General features: G+C 36.1%; 1 protein-coding gene across 2 annotated transcripts in view; it reads left to right on the forward strand.

The window, feature by feature from the left end:
• The window catches only part of XRCC4 (X-ray repair cross complementing 4), a 186,832-nt gene that overhangs the window by 110,836 nt on the left and 51,455 nt on the right, over positions 1–24,541 (forward strand). For both annotated transcript variants that reach the window (XM_082782774.1, XM_082782775.1), the window contains exon 7: positions 12,057–12,201. In XM_082782774.1, coding sequence (XP_082638900.1) covers positions 12,057–12,201 — 145 coding nt within the window. The remainder of the gene's footprint in view (positions 1–12,056; positions 12,202–24,541) is intronic.

Below are 24,541 nucleotides of genomic sequence, written 5' to 3' on the forward strand. Positions count from 1 at the left end.
GACTCTTGCCATCACACCACACGATCACTTTATCTTGCATCTTAGCTGTGTATCTCAGATGTCTGACCGACTTGGGACTAGGCTATTTGTCATAGTCTTCTGCCATTCATTTTCACCATTGCCCTGCAAAGCTTCCCTGAATATCTTTCAGCTTGTCAACAAGAACGTGTTTCATCAACAATTTCATGAAGTAGGTTAAAGGCCTGAAGATGAGCTCCTTTTTAACTACATCTTCAGCTGTGGTCTGTTAGTGGTGACCTTTGCACACACGAACAATTCAGCCTGATCGGTAGAGGTCTGCAGATGTCCAGAGAGCAGATAAAGAAAAACAGCCTGGGTCAGAATGTAAACATGAGCCTTTAGCCCAATAATAAGTTTTATGATCCATTGAATAATAAATGATGAATAAAATTTAAGGTTGTGCTATGTATGTGTTTTACAGAGTTGTAAGTGTTTAAAAGTTTCTGAATATAAATAAAAGTTGTGATAAACTAGACCAGACTCATTGTTCTGGTTAAGACATTTCAATTGATAATTTTTTGTTAGTCATATATTAATGTATTTATAAATTATCAGATTCCAAGTGCAATGCTCAGTAAGTGTTATAATAAATATTAATGTATTGCTGCTTCCGAAGTACTTATTGAGGTCTTTACATTTCTTTAAATATATTCTCAGAACCTCTTAGAGGAGCCAAAATTACCTGTAGCATTTTCCATAGCAAAATTATCCTGTGATGTTGATTGAAACTGTGCCAGTGCATCTGCCGTAAAAACGTTAATGTCATGTCTGAGTGAGACACATGCACCTTCTATGCTCATCATTTCTGAATCCATTATAAGACCTAATGGCAGCTGTATATAAAGACATGCCATAATGACATCTTAAATGCTGTCTTTAAATTCACAGCATGAAAAGCCTTTTAGAAACACTGTGTATGAAAAAAGCAGCTAGCTAACAGCAATTTATGGGTAATATTCCTGGTATGTCTTTGATTTAGTCGTGTTTTTATATTAATTTCAATAGAAATAAATGGTTCCAGAAATCTAATGGTGTAAATAGAACTTTGTTCCTTGTGAGTGACGCTTGAGACCTTAGGTCAGCTTGCTTGTTTCACAGCAAACGTTAGATAATGCATGCCAGAGTTCGGAACTATATCTGCTGGTTGTACAAGAACAAATATATTTATATATATACACACACACACACACATACATACATACGATGAAATAAAAATCTAAATTATCTTAAATTTGGAAAAAAAAAAAAAAAAGCTTTCCACGTACAAAAAGCATGATGTGAATATTCCAGGAATCCTTTCTGTAGCAAGACTATTAGGAAAAGCATCAGCTTCTTGTGAAACAGTCTTTCAGAAGGAAGGCGTTGGCTGTCTTGTTATAATTCTGCCCAGGAACTTGTATAGATACTTTATGAACAGGGACCTTTTATCATTCACCTCAATTCATATTAAAGTTAGAAAAAGGAAAAGGGAAAAGATGGGAAAAAAAAAAAAAAGGTAGTACCAAATCATACAGGCTTCACAAAAAAAAATTCTTGAAATTATCACTTAAATCCAGAGGATGCTGAAGCAAAGCACAGGCTTTTCTGTGAATGTCTCCTGGAGTCACATGTAACTTCCATGCATTTCACTTCAGTGAAGACACTGAATATTTCAGATAGTTTCAGCTTTATACGGTTTACTTCTTTTGTGTTTTATTTTTTTAATATATGGCTAAATTTATTTTCTTAATTTCAATGTTTTATACTACTGACATGACCTTTGATCCTGCTAGTACTACTATTGGATTTATATTAATTAGACTTAATCCTTTCAATTCCTTTATATCAACACTGGTTGGTTGATTACTATAATGTATTTTCAGTTGCTGAAGAATGTTGCTGGTCATCGGAGTGGCTCACCTGGCCAGTAGATCCCAAGCTTATCTGTGTCAGAGCCTTGCTTGACAAAACCAGCCATTTCCTTATGGCTACCTGCCTCAAGATTCACCATTTCCTCCTAGGAATGTTTCCTCTTAGGGACCACCCTACCAGTCTCCCTGCCCTCTCCAACAGAGCAGAGCAGAGGGGGACAATCCCTTCCCTCACCCTGCTGGCCACGCTGCTTTTGGTGCAACCCAGGATGTGGTTGGCTTTCTCGGCTGCAAGTGGGGCAGTAACAAATGTTTTGCACATGTACAGGTAGATAATGTCAGTTTGCTCTTCCCTTATCCATCAACCCTGTGATCAAGTAACCATCAAGTAACCATTGTGGCTTACACACAAGGAACTGAGCACGCATTTTCATTGAGATCGTTGGTAGGATCAGGAACAGATCTCATGTCCTCCTGACTGTAGTGCAAACTTTTTAATTTTAATTTTAATTTTAAGTTGACTTGGAAAAAAAAAAAATCACACCCTGTTTAAAATCAGACATTTAAAAATACAAGGTAGTGCACATTGAATAAGTTTTATCCATATAACTTTATCTGTAGTATGGGATGTCAGAAGATTGTGGGTGTTGGGAATAAGTGGTTAAGCCTATATTCTGCTTATTGGGTCCAGGAGATTTTATCCATGTTTAACAAAGGATGACTTGAGTATCAACATGTAGCCACTAACAAATCTTTCCTTGCACCTTGTTGAAATTAAATCACATTATCTACAAAACATCTATAAGTGACAGTGATTTTTAGTTGACAAGTACATAGACGGAATTAAAATTGGAGGAACTAGAGGTAAAAGGCATGTTAGTAATTTTCTGAGTAACCAACCAACCAATACTTCTAGTATTTAGTGCTGCAGAACCATTGTATAAACTGCAGGAGATACTTTTATTTCCTTTTTGCCCCGTTAATGCTTATTCAGTGTTTTTCATCTGAGGATAAAATTTTGAATGATTATGCTTTATCCGATCATAAATTACATATGTTTGTGTGGAAGGGCAGTTTTAATGTATCTGTGTGGGGTTCCAAGGTTAAAAACACGTCTTTACAAAGAGAAAAGTGCTTGTGTCACTTTTAGTGTAAACTCTTAGACTAAATGACATTCAAACTCAAAATCCATCTTTTTGTGTCTCAAAGAAAACAGATAGGACCACACATTGTTTATGTTGCTAATATAAATACCATAAATAGCAAAATAGCTTCTGAACTGAGTGTAATCTTTGCATAGATTTTATAGTATTTTATCACTAATCTGTAGTAAATTATGTGCAGACAAAGTTCCTGTTTAAATATAGATTCTTATTTTAGATTTTTCCACCTTTAGTGAACCTGAAGCAGAAATATCTATACTCCCCTAAATGGAATTTTAAATATAATTGAAAAAAATATTAGGGTAGCCTAGAAGGTACTATACAATACTGTTATCAGTAGAGGTTAGTAATTCAATGCCAGCATCATGAAAACATACATTTTGTGTACTTATTAAAGCCCCTTGCTTTCCTCGAGTTATGCTGGTTTCCTCAAAAAGTTATTTAATGGTGAAAGAAATCATTCTCGTGCCATTAGAGTCTGAAGATTCATCTATTTCAAAGCACTCTGGAGTAAATTCAGGTGATTATATAGGTTATGGCCCAAGTAGAGCTTGCACTTCTCTGTTTTTAAGACTACCTTCTCTAAACAGTAGTTAGATTTCTCTGGCCTGATGATCCCTGCAGGCTTCTCAGTAAATAAAAAATGCCACGTGTCAAAAAAATGATCTTCTAAACTAGTTTCCTTGTACACACATGCTCTAAATAGCATTACAGACGACCATTTTGCGTAAAGGTTAGCAAAGTAATCTCTTACTAATCTCAAGTTAGTAAGTAAGCAAAGCAATTATCATAGTTCAAACTCTTCTTTAGGACTGGCTTTCAAATGTCAGGCTCCACAGAGCTAGACCGTGGGTTAGACTTAGTAAGAGGTATTATCTGACATGTAGGGTAACCTCAGAGGTGATACTTGGAAGCCCACCACTGTCAGTGCCAGAGCTGGAGTGTGCTGCATGGACTCAGGAACATAAGCCATAGACACCAGACAAATTTACTGGGCAGCATTGATGCCAGCATTGGGTGGAATTCCAGTCATGATGTATATGTTTTACATGTGTAATGAGAAATGACTTTGGGCTCCACCACTTCACATTGAGTTGAAGGATCACAGCCCAGAATTTTTTTCCAAAGCTTTTCTTAGCTTCATGTTTTTAATTCTTCCGTCTGTCTGTTTTGTTGTTTTGTTTATTTGACCTGCATGTTGCTTCATATCTCCTGGGGACACTGGTCAGAAGCCTCCTACCTCCACCCTGGGTGGTACAGATGATCCAAGTAGGACATTCAAGGGAGTCCAGAGAATGACTCCAATAGGCACACCCGGGACAGTGAGCTCATCCAGACCTTTTCAGATGAACACTTTTTAAATGCTCTTCCCTGAACTTGAATGTGCTGGCATGCTAGATGACCACGCATCCAACCATGGTACACAAAAAGTAGTTTCATCAGGCAGAAGTAACACAGAATTTCAAAAAGGATTCAAGGGCGAGAGATGGAAGAGGATTTCTAAAACTGCACATAATAAATCTGGACTTGGAGTGGAACACTAAGGCCAGAGCATGTTGTTGCTGAGCAGCCCAACTCTTTACCTTTGGCTAGTCAAAATCCACAAGGCATCTGAGTTGGCAACATTGTCTTTGTTTCTGTCAAGCACCCCAAAACAAACAAACAAACAAAACCAAACCAAAACAAACAAACAAAAAACAAACAAACAAACAAAAAAACCAGCAACTTCAATTGTTAGCATCTTCTATGTATTGAAATAGCAGTCTCTTAGCTTTCACCACTTCGTAATGGAGTGTCGTACCTATGACCCGAGTGTCAGGAGAGATTTGAGCACATTATGAAGCTTTCCTGTTACATTGTAAGGCGAGTACCGATACATACATGTAGGTTCTAGAGATGTCTTCATACATGTATGCTGCATGCAATGAGTGTTTCCAAAATCTCTGTTACTGATATATCATAATCCTTGATATATATGATATTGATATATCATAATCACCATTTTAAACTGGTGATTTTCTTAGAATTATGGCATTACTAAACTATTTTTAGCAACATACAGTATTCTGGATTTTTAAAAATGAGTATCTCAGCTATTGAAGTACATATGGTCATTGAAATATCCTGTATTAAATTATTTTTTAAAGGGATTCTACTAGGGATCATGATTTTGATTATTAAAATTAAAGAGCTCCTTCACAGTCTCTGCAGATTTTGTGAAAACACATTTTTTTTTCTCTTGCATATTCTGACATATGAAAAAAGACTTTTCATGCTTCCTGACCAAACTTGTTATTTTCAATTTTAGCCTGATTTTTTTTTTTTTCTTTTGGCAATCTAGTTTAAAGACAGTATGAGCCAGTAACAGCTGAGCACCTGAGTTTTCTCAGATAAGTAAGCACTGAGAAGTAAACCATATGTCAAGCAAATTTTTATTTAAACTTGAGAAAGTTTCACTGCAGGTTTGAAATAGTATTTCTTAGCTGAAGAAGAGATTTGTATTTTGAAAATATTTGAAAAAGTTTGACATTAGAATAGACTTTGCAAATAGAAGCATGTAGGACATAGGGCAGTTTGTCAGTGGTAATACAGTCTTGCAGTGTGAAATGTAAACTTCCTTACTGAACTGAATACAATTTATAAATTTTGTATAGCTGGATCTAAACTTTTTGCTGGAGTTGTTTTAAAATGTGTCTTCATAAACACTTCCCATGGTGATATTCTCTATAAAAATAAACGTTAATAACTAACTGACAGAGAATTTATAGAACTGCAGTCTTAACTGCCTTTAGGCTCCAGGGGATTATGGTACAGTATAGGCAAATTTATACAAAGAATGAAATGTAAAATAGAAAAAAAAAAAAAAAAAAAAAAAGGCTAGAGAATGATTCTTACTGTTTTCCTAAAATTAAAATGATGACATATTCCTGTTACTTTCACTAAAGCATACACACAAACTATAAACACCACTGTTTAATTTGTGATCTCTGAGTGATCTATGGGGATCTATTTCTTGTGAAAAATTATGGCTAAAATGTGTGTGTTATAAAGTGTAATTTTAGCATAGGTAGGAGTGGTATTTCCTAAGTTGCCTGTCAAAAATGACTTAATCCTACTTTGCAGGAATTGCCTACATCAGTCAGACACATTCATTTCCATACCCATTCATTTAGGAGACTCTCTGCTGAGAATGTCAAAGAGATGCTAATTATTATCAGCTCTGGTGATCCCTTGGGAATTAGGCTGAGACCGAGAAACCACATAATTACTGAAGTTACACTATAGTCAAGGATTAAAGTGATGAGTTCTGCTCCCTTTCTGCTTTTATTTATTTATTTATTTATTTCCTGGCTTGGGCAGCAGCTGTCACATGCAGTCCTTGCGCACTTTAGATGGTTGTTTTGTGAGCACTTTGTCCTCTTCCAGGCCAGTTTATGCCAATGCTGTGCAAGGGCAGGAGCAGAGAGGCTGTAAACATTGTAGGTGTAGCCTGGTGGTTTCCTAAAGAAAATGTCCCTTGAACAAGGGACTTAATTAAGTTAAATCATCTGCTTCATTAAAGCAGAGCAGAGCTTGGAAGTTCAGCTGAGTAACTTTATGGATCGTGCTACCTGGATATAAGCAGAATTTAAGCAGGAAATTCTGTTCCATTAACAGGGGGTACTCTGAGAGGTATTTAACAGACGTTTGGCAGCATTACTATCTGATAATCTGAACAAATTCTAGTAACTGTTCATAAATCCTTACTACTCTGAAGGAATAAGTGCTTATTACTCTACAGAAAAAGGAATTGGGTAAATTTTCATTCCGAGCAGAAATTCTAACTGGCAGACTTTTGTATTGCTGTCAATAAAATCTTTAGGATAGGAGGTTTAAATAAATGACAGTCCTTTTATTGAGGATGAAGTGTTCATGTCCTTTGTAAATTCTTCCTGTTTATTCTGATCCAGGAAGAAAACATATTTATTTTTTTTTCTAATTTCAAGCAAAGCAAGTTCAGAGTATTAAATAATTTTTATTATGTGGGTCATGACAGAAATTTAAATTTTCCTTGAACCCATTTGACATTGATGACTGATTTTGAAATTGTCCTGATAATTCAGTAACATGAATCTTATAGTAGTAGGCTGTTCAAATATGTTTTTCTGTGCAGTGTTTCCTTTTCTGGATTGACTGATTAACATAAAATTAGTCTAGTATCATAAGCAGTGGAACAAATCCCATGAGACCTATGACTGTAGGGCTCTATTTGCAAAGGACACTTCCCATTCTACTGTTAAGTCAGCATGCTGAGAAGTACAAACATTCAGAGAGAAAAAATGGTTTGGTCAAGTGAAAAAAAATAATTCAATATTTAAGACAATCAAAACCATATTTGAGGCTAATTATCAGTGAGACAGAGGAATAAACAAATGAGAAGAGCTATGTCATCTTCAACTGTAAATATTGAGGACCACATTCTGCTCTCATCCACATTACATTAAAATAGATCATTTGCAAAATGGTATTAAAGTGCATGGTTTTATCTGGGCCTATGAGGAGCAGTTTAGCTAAGCAAGTGTGGCAGCTCAACCAGATTTTTTGGATGACAGGAATGTATTAAATGAAGAGATCTGTTCTTGCATCTTAATATATTCTAACAAGGTGAAGGGAAGTTATTTCTGTAACTGTGCTTGCTATACATAAAATGGCATCAATTACAGTTTTTTTGTTGCTTGCACTACAGCTCTCAGAAATTCAGATGTTGAGTGTATTTTATGTGTATGTGAAGTTAACATCATTGCAGGCAAATAGGTTGCTCAAATTTAGAATGTTTCTACTCAAGTTTTGCTTATATGGTTCAATATATATGTATATGTATATTATGGCAAAACTCAGCTTTTAGTACTGGTTCTAGTCCTTTAATGAGTGTAGAGTTTCCATAGAGAAAAAGAGCTGAATGCTGTTTTCTCATGTGACTTCAACACTGTTGTGAACAATTAGACACCTCCCACCTGCAGAAGTTTTGTTATGGGTGATGATATACGAAGAATGTTTTTGTTGTTGTTCGTTTGTTTTCCCAAATTGTTAGGTGGATATGATAGATTGGAAGTATTTTTTTAAAGAGGTCACTTTTGTATATCAATAAATTAGTGCAGAAGTCTGAGAGATATGTTAAAATACAACTGGACTGCCTATCTTCAACCAAACTATACAAATTTATTTTAAAATGCCTGTAGTTTTGGGGAGTCATGGTGTCTGCCCAGCTTTGGCATTTCATATACTTTTCCTTCAGGTGTGTGCCTAGATCAAGTTGCCATTTTTGTGCTTTTTTGTGCTCTGTGAGATTTTAATCATGGTATGGCAGAGCTAGACTGTGCTTCATTCAACCATTTTAAGCATCAATTTGAAATGAGTTTAGTTTCTCTTCCTGCACAAGAAATGACAGCAGGCCAAAACAAGTATTTAAAAGGGTCACATTCTTATATGAAGTGCTTAGTCTTCTTTAATGGTTTCCTAATAATGCAAAAATTGTTATGTAAGTTGGAAAATGTAGAAAGGTGTTCCTCACTGTGTTGTAGGACAGGGTCTTGATGCCATCAGTTGAATTAGCTGTCTGCCCATCTCATTACTCGCGGGTTCCCTGCTAAGGTTTTTCAGTGGAGCCGGGCATTTCTCCAGGCCGTGCCTGGCGGGCCGGAGACTGCAGAGAGCTTGCAAGGGCTAGGGCTGTTCTGTGTGGGTGCAAGGGGCTGTGGAGCAAAGTTCTTGGGTTTCCGGGAATGGCTCCAGGTTCTTCTGTACCAGAGTAAAGACATCTTCTATTTGCAGGCTGCAGCGTTAGGGGACAGTTATTGATTTCATTTCACTCTGACTCTTCCAAACCAGGGAAAGATATTTTTAGTTTCCACTATAAATTTATATCTAGGATATCCTTTTTTATTAGAAAAGTCCCTCTACGTGTCAAATAATAGCAGTCTTCAAAATGACAAAAAAAAATAAATCAAGCATTTTTACTCAAAGTCTTTAAACTTCTTTGCAGAAATATTCTTTTAGCACTTAAACTATGTTTCCCTTTATTACTGTCTTGTCAATCTTTTTTATTGCAACTGTCCTCTTTACAAGGCATGCTATATATTTGGAACATTTCTTGATCAACATTTGTTGTTTTATAGGGTTTATTTACTGGCTTTATTCATACAGCACTCTTTCCTCTATTTAAATTGCTTCATTTTTTCTCAAAGGTATGATGGTAATCCATACTGTATTCTGTAATTTCAAACTAAGAAACTTAATTTAGTAAGAAGTAAAGGAACTTTACTTCCTTAAAATGGTAACAAAAATTAAACAATGAAAAAAGAAATCAGAATGAAAAACTCAGTTTGTATTCAAGACTGTCCCCCATTATTCCAAATGCTTTTGTGTCAAGTAATGAATATTTTTATTCTGAAGCTTTCTTTGGCCTTTAGTCAAGTACTATAAATGAATCCCTTAATGACATTCATTTCTGGGCAGTAGTAGTAGGTATTAGTTTAAAGTCTTATGGTGATGCAAGATATTTTAAGCTTCAGGTCTATGTCATCTTTTCGTTAGAGGTTGTAACCATAGTGGTAGCTAGGGTTAAAAAAAAAATACAGAAAAAAAAGCCTATGGTGATGAACTATTTTGTACGAGCCAGTCTACTGCTACTCATAATAAAAATTATTGCAGAGGTTTATCATTTAGGTCTATGGTTTTTATTCTTTGATTTTAACAGGTCATAAGAGCAAAATTTGTTTTCATGGGGAAGATTTCTTTGAGGTTTGGGTAAAAAATTAGACCCTTTCCCAGGCTGAGGTTGGGAAATAAATGCAGTATATATACTGCAACAACTAATATTTCTCTTCCATTTACCTCACATGAGCATGAGCAGGACAGTTGCAGAAGACAAGCAGGATTTGTTTCTAAACATTATGCAATGCTGAGCCTGAGCACCTCTCTACAGAGCACCATTATATATTCCACAATTAGAAGCACAGAGGCATTATTTAACATCAGCATTGTGATAGGTTTATATATGCAGTTAACCTTTGGATCTACTTTTTGTCAAAGGAGAGTCTGAGAGGACAACAACAACAAGGAAAAGTAAGAGCTATGATGATCAAATTACTCAAGTTTGTTGCTGTGTGGTTCTTTATATGGTTCTTGACAGTGAACTATTTTATGTGTTTTAATTAAGAAGGGGCTGACTTTGGGAACTGATTTCGGAATATACAAAATAGTAGATGTATTAGGTATACAGGTATACAACTCTGAATGTGCTGTCAGTAAATAGTAACAAGCAGTAACAAACAAAACATGAACATGTTTTCAGCATTTAGTGCTGGAAAAGTATGCATAGCTAGTTAAAGTTTAGAGTGCAGGGTTAGGCTGTAACTTAACCTTTTTCAGCATTTATTACAGGCAGTGTACCTTGTCTGTACTGGACTTTGAAACTCGTTAATTAGTTTGTGCCTTGGAAATATGTCAACTAATGCCTGCTTTCACCCTACAAAGATCTGTAAGTCTATGTTGTATAAGTGTAGTCCATGCTGGTAGAAGCTGGGATGTTCTGATGTTTAAGCATGTGCTTATTTGTAATATTTGCAATAGTTGCATTGGCTCTGAGAAGACTGTGTTTGCATATTTAATTTAGTGGTGATCTTGGTTAGAAAGAGTTTTTTAAGAAATAGCAAAAATATTTCTTGTGGGTTGCATATTTTCTTCTTGTTTCAGTTTCAGAAGAGCTGAATAACAAATGTGAAAGGAATGCAGAAATAGGACCCGTTATTTACTTTCCATGAAAACCTTCAGTATGAATCTCTTAATTATGGTGTCTTTCATCCACGTAAAGATTAAACCTTCCAAAAACACACAGAAAGTAATAACCAGCGAAGTTACCATAATAGCATCAGCCTCAGTCACCACATTATTATTTAATATATTTCAGTTGAAATGTGTTCTTCTCTGGATGTCATTATCTTAAAAATTTGAAGTAATTAAAGATTTTATTTTTAAATAAGGCATACCAAATAAAAGCATGCTACAAAGTCTTGATGGCTGGAGTAAAAATGTCTACATATCTTGTGAGTGTCTAGCAAGGGAGGGTATGGAGGGCTTCTACTTCAGGAGGGATATTATTGTCTTGATGTTAAAGCTTCAAGGAGATAACTGTCAACGCAGAGAGGGGATTGCTTTTTAATTGAGACACTGCATCTTTTATGAATTTACATGTTGAAGTAATACGAATGTGAAAAGTAAATTTTATGTGAATGAATCTGGATACAGCCTTCTTTACTTACCTTAGGCAGAGGGCTCAGTGGAAACCTAGACTGGTCATCCAGTTTCAGGTTCTGAAGAGCAAGGAGTTCTTCCCATTTTCCTACCAGACCGCAGCCACTCTGTCTTTTGGGGAGATTTACTCGGAATTGGGGCCACCTGTTCCATGGGTGGAACGGTAAAGTGGTGCTGCCTCATTTCATGTACTGGTCTGCTCCAGCCTCAGTGTACAGGCAGCAGGCTGTCCATGCTGTCCATCAGTCTTAGTGGTCATTGCCTCCAGAGAGGCTACAGCAGAACCCTGAAGGATATATGGCCTGGTGGCCTGTGGTAGCACAATGACTGGGACATTATAAAGTACACAGTAGTACATAACAGTACTTGACCACAGAAGCAAGCATCTTTAAAGGCTTTATTCTAGTGAATATTGAAAACTCGAGTTACATGAGAGTCTACAATGAGGAAGACCATTAGTATATTTCTAGTCCATAACTGCCCATCTTACTCTCCAGTGACTACAAAGAGATGCCGAGGGAAGCTCATCTTTCTATTTTATATTTGGTCCCTTTACATTTTCTTTGATGTCATCTATTTGTTTTGACACCAATTTCCGTCAGATCTGAGTCCATCTTAGTAATATAGTGATTTTAATAAAAATAAAAAGTATTTTAAGGATAGTTTGTAATACGAACAATTTGTTTGTCATTGGGGTTCTTGTTAACTTTGGTCTTTTTCTTTTTGGCAGCACCAGAACGCAATGATTCCATTCTGGGTAGCCCTGATGTCATCAATACCACTCCAAGACGAAAGAGAAGACAAAGACCAGTAAAACCTGCTGGAACAGGAGCTAAAATGGCTACTTATGAGACAGAAATGCCAGCAAAGGAAAAGTAAGTACTTTTCAAAACGTATTGAGGTGTTTCTGCACCTACAGATGGTTGTTCTTTTTGTATTTTCTTGTGAAGTTTCATAATATTCAGAGTATTCTGAATACTTTTTTGTCGCATTCTTTATAGTCATTTACACTCATTTTATCCAGCTTTGAATGGACGTGAATGATTAAATGCAGTCAGTCTACAGGGTTGCCATATGATTGATGGTATCTTCTTCCAAATTGATACTTTTGTAAGATCAATGGTAAATTAGTTTTGATTTTTTTATTTCCATCTTTTATCTATAGTACTCAATGTGTAATAAATTGTCTAACCAAGCATAGGCTCAGACCACAAAGACATTTATACTGATTATCAAAGATTTCTGTTTTTATTAGCAAGAAATTTATCTTATTTTGACATTAAAGATTGTGACTTGATGCCAGCTATGAATGTTAAAAATTACAATCCTGTTTCATTGGTAAAAGAAATGATTATTTTTGAGAATGGTCTAGAAAAATATCAAATTTTGCTCTTCTGTTCTGCTACAGTATTACAATGAACCATGCTCTTTGTCAATTGTATGTAGTCAGACAGTTTGATTTTGAGAGTCTGGCTGTGTTTGTCTGACATATAATTTCACTCTTTTTAGTATTGATTGTGGAAGGAAAACTTCCAGAGGCAAATGATTGCAAAGGAGAGTAGAGAGGCCTTGGGCCGAGTAATCCTCTGTATATGAATATTTGAGTCCTGTGCCCAGGGGAAGGACTGAGACGATATTGATATTTTTGTTATAATTCCTTTAAGTGAGGCAAATTTTAAGAAAAAATAGAGCAGCATTATGTTTTTCATTCTGTGCAAAGCATTTCTAATATACTTGCAGAATAAAGTCAGAGCTGAATCTGGAGAGTGGCTCTTCTTGTCTATGCCATAATTAGTCATATTTTAAAGCTTACTAAACAGAATATCCATTCTGTCAGATCTTTATCTCTGTTCTAATTTTGCATTTACTATGTATTAATTGCATTGTAAACAACTGGTTAGCACTCCAGGTCAAAGCATTGACTGAGATGTGACATACCTTAGATACGATGGAACATACCAATGAAGATGTGTGTGATAGTAAAGATCTGTATGCTTCTTTCTGATCCTACACTGATTTACAAAATCAAAGGTGATATCATTCTATCTTGGCATGTGTTTTTTAGTCCTTTAATTAATTAAAAAGTAAATGTAGTAATGGTAGTGCTTGCTCTGTGATCAGATAAGAATGTATTGGATCTCCCTAGTTTGCCTGGAAAATCATAAAAGCAGAGCTGCATTCATTTCCATTTTGCTGTTTATTTTTCTCAGTGTCCCTTCTTGGTTCTTAGTTTTCAAACTTCATCTTAAGTCCTTTGCTGGCTGCTAATCAAGCTTTCACTCAATTTGTTTGGCTAATAATTTTTACTTCTCTTCAGCCTGTCACAAGTAGGAAGATGTAGAATTAGTGTTGTAATCCAGTTTAACAAATACAGCTGTCTCATTTTATGAAGCTTCTTCTGTAATTTATATTGATGGAAACCTAGATCCTAAAATGGTGTGAAAGGTTTTATCTTAAGCTGGGGTCTTGTCCAAAATGTTTTCCAGTATTGTGTCATTTAGCAAAAAATAACAAATCCAAGCAAACCACCCCAGACTCCTGGGGGGGGGGAGGGGGCAGGGCAGGGGAAGTTGACCTCTAAACTCCCTCACCTTTGGAAGTGGTCCATGGCAAACATGGAAGATGCACAGCCCTTGGAAGTGCGTCATACTTTTCTGTTTGGCAGAAGGATCAAATGACAGATTGTGATCACCTTCCCAAATGCATGACTGAGTCCTTATTTCTTAACTCTCCTGCATGGACCTGCACAAAGATTTGATTCTTTACTTGTAATGTAAATACTTTAAGGTGCTATCTGATAAAGTCATAGCCAATAGTTCTTGCTTCAACAAACTAAAATTTATTTAGTGGTGTTTTCCATTTGCAAGTTTTGCTGACATCACCAGTGCTTGTTTCATGTTTGCCAGGTAATGAAAGAGCAGTTACAATAAATGGACGTGAATGATTAAATAATGTTGTCCATAATGTTGTCTGTACATTCCTGCATTGTAACGCAATTGATACAAGATCCTAAATAAAAGGAAAAGAATACATCTTTTGAATGAGATATATTTCTCATTCATCAATAAGATATTTTTAATTTTTTTTTGCTTCCCAAACCAGAAATGAGGACCTGAAGGCTATCAATGTATTTTAGACTTTTTTTATTGAAAATACGGTGTTATGCAACACAGTCATCATGTTATCACATAATAGGAATTATATCTTAAATTTTGTTTACTTCTTGTGAGATTGTAAGAAAGTACCACTTATGCTTAAAGTTAAAAGCATCTTAAGTAAACACAGAGTCATGACAAACGAAAGGATTCTTTTACAACAAATAGTTTAGATTTAGGAATTGTGAGACTAGTTATGTAGCAATTCTCTAGTTTTATGGAATGAAAATATGTTCTCAGATATGAACAAGAACACTGAAAAGAATGCAAATAAAATTTTGTTTAACACAGAAATTAGGGCAAAAGGAGCACTGCCTTTCTTATGCTTTGTGTGCAGATGCAGTGGCAAGAAAAGGAGTTATATTATATTTATCTATATAGACATCTATTACTTGACAATTTATTCAAGGCTTAAATCAATGCTTTTAAGGAAACCTGGATAAAATGAAACTTAGTGAAAGTAGTGTAGCATTGAGATCAGCAAAGAATTGAGCTAGGATTTGTGGGAAAACATTTGCTAAATTAACTGCTAAATTATTTGCTGAGATAATAATGTTCTACAGGATGAAGCAGAAATTCAGCATAACAAGTCAGTCACAGAACTGCCACGATTGAGGTTTATCTGTCTTTGTAGCAGGTTGTTTTCCAATCTGAGATAGACCAATGAAAGCGAGCACGTCTTTAGGCAGACAGATGCTACTTACAGTTGATAACAGTCAAACTGCAGATCACAATTTATGCATTTTTGAAATGTGACAAAGGAATGTTCTTACAGTTCATAACATGATTGAGTTAGGAAGTAAAATAAAATTATGCTGATTCCAGTTAATTGTAATGGTATTTGTGAAGCTTTGACTATAACTTAATATCTGGCAATTTCCTAAGGTGCTGAGCAGAGATAATATGTTAGGCAAGTTAAGATGCAAATTCTACTTTTTGTAATTTGCATTTTATACTTGGAGGAGAAAAATTAATAAAAGCAATCCCAATCCACATGTAGAAATTATGCTTATTGATGTATTAAGCAAATCTCTTAGGGGACTCTGCATATGAATAACACTACTAGCTATGTAGAATATGCATACAATATAGAGGCTTAAGTATATGGCCTGTCAGCCTGAATCCTATACATAATTGGTTACTCCTATAATTATTTTACTCAGGAATATTGGAGAATTTTGTAGGAATATTGTATTTGAGAGAAGATAGTATCTACTGAAGATGCTGACAAAAAAGCTTTATAAAAATCTTGTAAACTAAGCATAGTCATTGGATACAGAATGCTTAGTTAGATTTGTTTAATCTTCAATATGGACCAAACAGTGCTGGAGTCTGTAGTCTCAAAGAAGAGTAAATTAGCAAAAACCTCCCATTTACAGTTTACAATTGTTGCTTTGTTTCCACAAGTAAAAAATGATATTTCTGATTTGGTTTAGCTTTTTTTTTTTTTTTTTTTTTTTTTTAATACAGAGATGTAATAAAAGAAAATCTTTTTTTTTTTTTTTTTTTTTTTTTGAAGAATCTAATTCTTCACACATGGGTCTTATCCTAGGAGGAAAGCTTTGCTGGATAAGACACAACATTTCTTTACCTGATTCTCTGTTTCTCTGTGCCTCTAAATGTGTTTTTGTACTGAAATTTGACTACTGCTGGTTTAATCCTTCTTGCTTTGATTGATGAAACTGAATGACTGTTCAGGCTTACATTTAAACTGAAGGAAAGAGATGCTTTCCCTTTACTTCAGTATGTTTTCTTTTAGCTCCACTGAATTTGATAGGATGCTTGCCACCAGTACTTTAAATCTTTCCCCATGTAAATACTACTATTTCAGAGAGCTCAGAGTGTCCAGCATATATTCGGAACTCCTCAGAAAGACCTTTGTGAAGGAAAAAAATCATATTCAGTTATTGTGGGTGGGTACCTGAACAACCATATACCTTGGCTGCAAAGTGCATGTCAAGGAAGTAGAGGTGGCTTCAGAGCGAGGACAGGATGCTCTTGGTGCCACTTCCAGTGCCATGAGCTGCTCCGTCAGGAGGGGCCAAGGAGAGAATGTCGTTTCTGCTTTGAGTTTTTAAATAAGATTGTCACGGTCCTCACGTTCAGTGTTGGTGCTTGACTTGAGGATCTATTAAAGTTAGTCACGCATGTAATTGTGTGTAGGATCAGCTGCATAGTTTGTGCCTGTTAATGATAAACGTGTTTTTTGTTTCTGTTTTTTTTTTTTTTTTTTTTTTTTTTCCATATTCTCATCCCTTTCTGTACTTTTGAAATATTTTTACCGTCTTCATAGGTACATACAATTTATTTGGAAAGAAAGCTCTCGACTTTATATTACAGCACCAAAAGAAGCTAGATTTGCCCTTCTGTTGATAACCTCCCACCCCTTTAAAAGCACTTGGAGCCTGTGCTGTGCCAGGAATCCCCATGGGATCCTCGCTCTGCATGGGTTTGATTTATTGCTTGTGGGTCACGTTTTTGATGTTCTAACACACGGTTTACTCAAAACGTGGTCTGCCACCACTTAGGATGCAGGTAACAAAACCCTTCAGGTAGATTTGTCCTGGAATTCTCAGCGGGTTGCACATAGACATCAGTGTTACTGTCTGACACATGAAGTAATTCTTTCCAGTAAAGGTTTAACCAAGTGAAATTTGGATCCCAATGAAAATGATACCATAACTTTCTATGGTGCAGGGGGAGTATAAAGTTTACACCGCAGCTACCCGCTTTAAAGAAGGATCTTTCGGAGAGCACATGTTGACATGCCACTTTTTAATACGCTAAATGCATTTATTTGATGCAACTGGAAAGAACTTGTAGAGCTTTGCTTGGTGAGACAGAGCACTCTGATCTCAGGTATGCACATGTGCGTCCTTGGAGTGTCTGTGTACCACAGGGTAAAGTGGTACACATTGCTACCATCATGAATTTGTGAAACACAGTGTTCAGGAGGCTTCTGATAATTTAATCATTCATGCTGGGACACAGACAGGTTAGGAAATATCTTAGAAACAGACAAACAGGTTCATTTGAGAATCAAATGTGACAAATTAATTTATTTTCCAGCAGCTGAATTAAGTCCTTTCATTCATGTTTGGTATTCCCTTATTTAAGATGACTAGGAATCATTTCATTAAGATGGTTTCTTTCTTTACTGTAGTGCCACGGCATTGGCAGCAGTAGCAGATCACCAGTCATACCAGACAGGCTGTTTTGACTAACCTGCATGCATGCTAAAGGTTGTACTGTAACTCTATGTGGCCTGATGGGAGCTTTGATAAGTGATACTAATCTTCAGTTTTCTGAAATACTTAATCTTGTGTAACGTTGGAGCAGAAAGAAGAGCCGTGTTCATTACCTGTGTTGTATGACTTGTGGCTGTACAAAAATGGAATGCAGTCAGAGGAAAAAGAATAGAATCCTTTGATTGAACGCACAGTAACATCTGTAAAAAAAAAGAGAAAAAAAAAAAAAAGAAAAAATCAGTAGCAAAACATGTAAAGTAATTCCATAATCAACTGGAATGTATAAGGCAGAAATACACAACAGTACAGTTGCCTTTGTTTTCTGATTTTTTATTTTATTTTATTTTATTTTATTTTGTTTTGTTTTGTTTTATTTGTTTACTCTTTGTTTTATTTGAGCGGTAGATAATTAGAAAGGCTTCCACAATCCATGTGCGAAGGGATGATTTATTTCCATGGAAAGTGCAAAGAATTGGTATCCACATCACCATTTCTTCCTACTCTCGAGGGAAAGAAGGCAAAATACGAAGGCTGAAAGCCTGAGGCAGAGAAAAACGAGCATTATCTGCTGACCTCTGAGGCTGCAATTTCTCCCCAGCAAAGCCGCTCAGCTCTCTAGTTTGCAGCACATCTCACCAAATTTTGTGTCTAGTAATAGCCTAATAATTGATGATGGATAAGTTATTACTCTGTAGGACAGATGGGATTGTACCCTATGTTTTCTCAGGGCACGTTCTTTAGAGCAGGATTTTATTGCAGTGACAGATCTGGTGAGATATATATCTCAAATGATTACTCTATAATGTATTTTAATTAAACTAGTAGCTCTGAGACTGTAAAATGATGGATTAAAAAATATAAACAATATGTTTTTCCACTACCTTTCTGGTAAATCTTTGGTGTTTTTTTGTTGTTGTTGTTGTTTTGTTTGTTTGTTTTTCATGGATCTTCTAATGCAGCTTTTATAGTGGAACAATGCTTGAACTAAATTTTACATTTTAAGCCTCTTTCAGGTAGATTTTTAGTTGGTATATTTTAATTTATAGCAGAACAGATTAGTTTTGTTAAACATGTTACCCTGCTGGGGGTAATATAATATTTTAATTTTTAAAATATATTTTTTAACATTTTAATTTTAATGGGATACCCTGCTGGGTATTTTAATGTGAGAGACCAAAAAATTTCTTTTCAGGGGTAAATTAAGGCAAGAAACAGAAAAAAATTTGTGTGGCTGAACTAACTGACAGTACTGGAATATTCACTGGATTTTAACGTAGAGCTGCCTACAGTGTTTTTAGTCTTTTGGGTGGAATGGTGGGAAGAAAGAAAGAGAGGACTTTGCTTTAAAGAAAGCAAAGAAGGCAATATTTATGCATATATATAATATTTAAAAGTCCCTATTAAAAAACCCTCCTTGTGGTTGGTATACAGCGGCAAATGTACACTGTTTTTATGAACATTTCTGTGAAAGGCTTTTGATGATGGTATTGATTAAACCTCCATTTCCCAAAACAGCTCTTCAGGCAGAATTATTTTCACTTCACTTTAATTAGCAAGAAACAGGTAGTGTAAAATGTATGCACTGGCAGGAGATTAGGACTAGACTGATGGAAAACCTAAGCAACTACGCTTGCCAGCTCAGTCCTGAAATAAAAAATAGACAGTGCAGACGAATATGAGATGGAAACTCAGCTGTATTAATGAGATAAAGTATCAAGTATTTGTTTTATTGTTCATTAAATTGATCATGAACTATGCCTTCTATAATGGATTAAATTATAGTATTCCATATAGCATAATTGTCTGTGAAGACCAATGATCTTTTAACTCATTATGGACTCCAGAAAACATTCTGGAGATAGTCACATACAAGAAAATAGTGTAAAATATGGGATTTGGGAAACGATTTCAAAAACATTTGCAAACACTCCCATTCCACTGAGGCTATTGCTCAGCTTCTGCTCAGTTTGTGCTGACTTTTCAGAAATGGAATTCAGAGCACAAAGCTATAGAATCACAGAATCACACAGAATTTCCTAGGTTGGAAGAGACCTCAAGGTCATCGAGTCCAACCTCCAACCTAACGCTAACAGCCCTCCACTAAACCATATCCCTAAGCTCTACATCTAAACGTCTTTTGAAGACTTCCAGGGATGGTGACTCCACCACTTCCCTGGGCAGCCTGTTCCAGTGCCTCACAACCCTTTCAGTGAAGAAGTTCTTCCTAACATCTAACCTAAAACTCCCCTGGCTCAACTTAAGCCCATTCCCCCTCGTCCTGTCACCAGGCACGTGGGAGAACAGGCCAACCCCACCTCGCTACAGCCTCCCTTGAGGTACCCATAGAGAGCGATAAGGTCGCCCCTGAGCCTCCTCTTCTCCAGGCTGAACAAGCCCAGCTCCCTCAGACGCTCCTCGTAGGACTTGTTCTCCAGGCCCCTCACCAGCTTTGTTGCCCTTTTCTGGACTTGCTCAAGCACCTCGATGTCCTTCTTGTAGCGAGGGGCCCAAAACTGAACACAGTACTCGAGGTGCAGCCTCACCAGAGCTGAGTACAGGGGGACGATCACCTCCCTAGCCCTGCTGGTCACGCTGTTCCTAATACAAGCCAGGATGCCGTTGGCCTTCTTGGCCACCTGAGCACACTGCTGGCTCATATTCAGCCGACTGTCAACCATCACTCCCAGGTCCTTCTCTGCCTGGCAGCTTTCCAACCATTCCTCTCCCAGTCTGTAGCTCTGCTTGGGGTTATTGCGCCCCAGGTGCAGGACCCGGCACTTGGCCTTGTTAAACTTCATGCAGTTGACCTCAGCCCATCGGTGCAGCCTATCCAGATCCTCCTGCAGAGCTTTCCTACCCCTTTCCTATTCATCTATTTAATTGTATTTCTATTTGTCCATTCTCTGTACTTATCGTTTATGAATCGTGAATACTTTCTTCTTCCCTTTACACTCTGGAAAACTTACATCTCAGCAAAGCAGAGCTACAAAGCTACTGTTTAGTAGTGGCAACACTTTTCTGCTAAAAGTGATAACTCATGTGTGTAAAATCCATTGAACTAAATCCATGCAATTTACCTGTCCCATAACAAACTTGCTCCTCAAACTGTGAGGGCCAAGTCTGTTGTTTTTGCCTGCTTAATTTCACTGATTATTCTTGACTGTGAAGACCTACATCCAGCCAGAGAGAAATACAGTATCAGACAGTTAAGTGACCGTCTAGACCTCCAATATGAAATGTATAATATCAAGTAGACTCAGAAACATTGTCTGTGCCTTTCTCTCCATCTCCTTTTATGTGCATCATGGCTGGTTCATTACAATTACTGTTTCGTAGTTCCAAAGGATGCAGTTGAATCTGAATAAGATACAGATACCAAGATATTTTCTTTTCCAGAATGCTTGAAATCTAATGAAAAAATAGAAAAACCAAAGGGGAAAGGACTCCAAATTAAAAAGACTTGCAATGAGTTTTGATTTAATTCTGTATTTTCTCCATTACAGAACAGGTTGATCTCTCAAAAAGACTTGGAAAAGGAGCAAAAAAAGGTCTGTAGGGTAGTATAGAAAAGGGTAAGTTGACACCAGGCATATTCTTGAGCAAATAGATGAGAGGGAACATAGTGAGGGGCATTTATTATTTGTGCATTTGTTTTTTTATTGCTCACATATATGTGTTTCCCCAAAGTAGTACATTAAGCACCTAAAACCCATGGCAAAGGATTTTCAATAATATTTAGAACATCCCCAAATCTGGTCCATATGGATAAATACTCATAAATTTATACACTGCGACTAATACATATGGTATGAGCAAATGCACTTTCATGGTCCGTTGAGAGGACTCATCTGTTTCTGTCAACTTGTATCAAGATTCAGCATGACATTGATCTGTATCTTTTTGATGAGTTCTGCCATCTGTGAGAAGGTAGGTAGCATACTCTTGTGCATCAGTCTAAAAACTTGTAGAATATGATAAAGAGTTGGACAAATTATAAATTATGTCTATATTACAAAAAAATTTACTACCCTTGCAATTACCTTGAAGGTAAACAAAAACAAGAGCTTATTTAAAGCTGCAGATGTACAGAGTTATATTAATACAGTCCTTGTTTATATAGAATACTACTGGAAGACTCTCTTGATTACTTAATAGCACTTAAATAAATCCCTGACTTTATTCAGCTGTCAAGCTATTCATAATAATTTTCATGTAGTTGTTGCAGCATTGCAGCTTGTACATGTGAACAATATTATGAAAAGCAGAAAAAAATAAAATAAAATATGAAATTTATTATATTCTTATGCTTTCTTCACATTGTTAACTATATAGCAACTATTGTAAATATTGATACAGACTTGGGATAAAACTGAAAGAAAACATTCAGTATTCCAAAAAGATGAGTAAAAGGTATGTTGAAATGTATGTTAAATAGCAAAATTGTGCTAAAATAAAAGGCTATTTTTGAAATGATCCCAGTGATTCAAGAAATACCAAGTACTAAGATAAATTAAAATCTGACAATAGTCTAATCATTGACATTAATAATTGATTCTGTATGTTCAGAATGATTGCTGTGATAATAATTAAAACTGTGTCAAAGGGTGATATGCATGAAAATTCTATCATTTAATGAAGGCAGTTCCATTTTAGAAATAGATGAGAATTATAACATGCTTCTTCTTTCAAAACAGATAATTATTCAGGACTGTAGAAATAAGTATCTTTATGTGACTAGTGTAGGTAGAAGAAAGAGAATTTGACATAAAGATAAGAGACACTTCAGTTAAATTTAAAAATAATACCTCTTGGATTGTGTTTCTCTAAAAAAGATGGTAAAGATTTTTAAACTGGAAAAATAATTTGTGCAAAGGCTGTTGAAAAGGTGGTAAGTGTAAACTTTGAAATAATTTTAAGTTTTGGAATGTCTATTTCATAGAGAGGGCTGTACTGAACTTAGCAAAAACATAGAATGTATCCTTTTTCTTTCTATATGGAGAAATTAACCACATGCTAATTAAAATTATCGAGTTCTGACTTATTACTTGACAAAGGAGAAAAACAGTTATGAATCCTTAATTTACAGTTGGATCTTCCCACTACATTCCCAAGATTCCTAAGCAACACTTTGGAATATTTTCATAATGGTTATTTTTGCTCTGAGTGGAATATGGTACTTGATTCATCACGTCAGTGTTCCAGTGCAACTCCCTAAGCCTTGAAGTTACACAAGTGTAAAACTGGAGTAAAGTGATGATAAATCATGTCACTTACTTTCTAGTGGTGATGTGAATCAGCCAGACTATTACTGCTTTTGTCTGTCTAGACTTGCTCCCTTGATAACTATTAAATTACATGGATAAAATTATATTTTTATTATAGTGTCCTGAAAAAATTATGTATTTTATAAAGAAACTCCTCAAGTCTTTAGGGTAAAGCACACCATTAAATAATAAAATATTTCTGCTAATAATACTTTTATTTGATTTGCTGTCAATCACAAATACAGAAATACTTTTCTGCTTGGGTTCTGTATCATTGACAAGCAATTAAGAAAGAAACCTTTAGTATGTAAAGAGTCCTTTTTAGTTACGTAACTATTTAGCTACAGGAATACCTGAAGATGTTCAATGGGTAAAACAGTCACTTGGATTATTCAGTTGTGTTGACAAAATCCTGCACCTGAAAGCACCAGAATACCTATTTCAGTTAAAGTGAAACCGTATTTGGGAAAACAAAAACAAAAACAAAACAAAACAAAACAACAACAACAAAAAAAAAGGAGGTATCATCACTATAAGATGAGTTTCCTGTTGACACTTTTAAAGGATTCAAAATACTTCATGAGCTCCAGACTTTATCAGTGCTGCTAGTCAGAGCAGTCCCAGAACTAGTATGAGAACTTCCAGACAAGTCTCTCTCTACAACCAGTACTAATGGCATGAGAGGGAAGAGGAGCAGAAGGGAGCAAAATATCCTTGCTACACTATATTTTTGTTTAATGTACAAAATTAAAGTTTGTGTAACGTACCATCAGTATATGGGTTGTACTTCACAAAGCTGGGAACAGCAGTGGTTGTTTGGGCTAAGAAGCCCAACCACAAGGAACAATGTCTCGTTTGCCCCTTTATGAACGATGTTGTGTGGCTAGTGGAACACAAAGTGTGCCCGCCACATTGTGTTGTCCAGTTTTCAGGCTTAGCACCTTTGTTTGGGTGGTTGCTGAGAGCATGGCTCTGGGGAAGGAAGGGATATGGCTGTTTGGCGGTAAGAGGTTGAGGAAATTAGAAGCATTTATGTATATAATGTGAGTCTTGGAAAAAAGATGAGGCATATCTCAAGCCAGTAACAAAAATTATAAGAGCTGGAGTTACTGTCACTATTGGGAGGAACATTCAGTGCTGCCTAAGACTTGTAACGCTTTAATAGTTCTTCTGTGTCAGGCCATTCAGACTTCTATTTGTGTTCGTGGTTGCTCCTATCCACCGTAACACTTGAGAGGTGTATATCTGCATTCCGGATATGCATCTACACCATTTCTGCTGTAAGTAATAGCACCTTAGACATCATGTTTTAGGGCAGAAGTGGAAATATTTGTTAGACTATTTATGCAACATGACTTGGTGCAGGATGTTGCCAGCAACCACAATACTAAATTCAGCGTCTGTAATGAAGAGATTTGCTTGGTTGAGCTGTTTCTGATGCTGTTACAATGTTTTCTTAAGCTAGATTTACAAAAAGTCAATGTTACCATAAGACCCTGTTAGCCAGGCACTCCTCTTTTTCATGGTTTGCTTACCACTCCCAGTTCT

Source organism: Aythya marila (genome assembly GCF_965140915.1).
Source record: "Aythya marila genome assembly, chromosome: Z".
NCBI lineage: Eukaryota > Metazoa > Chordata > Aves > Anseriformes > Anatidae > Aythya > Aythya marila.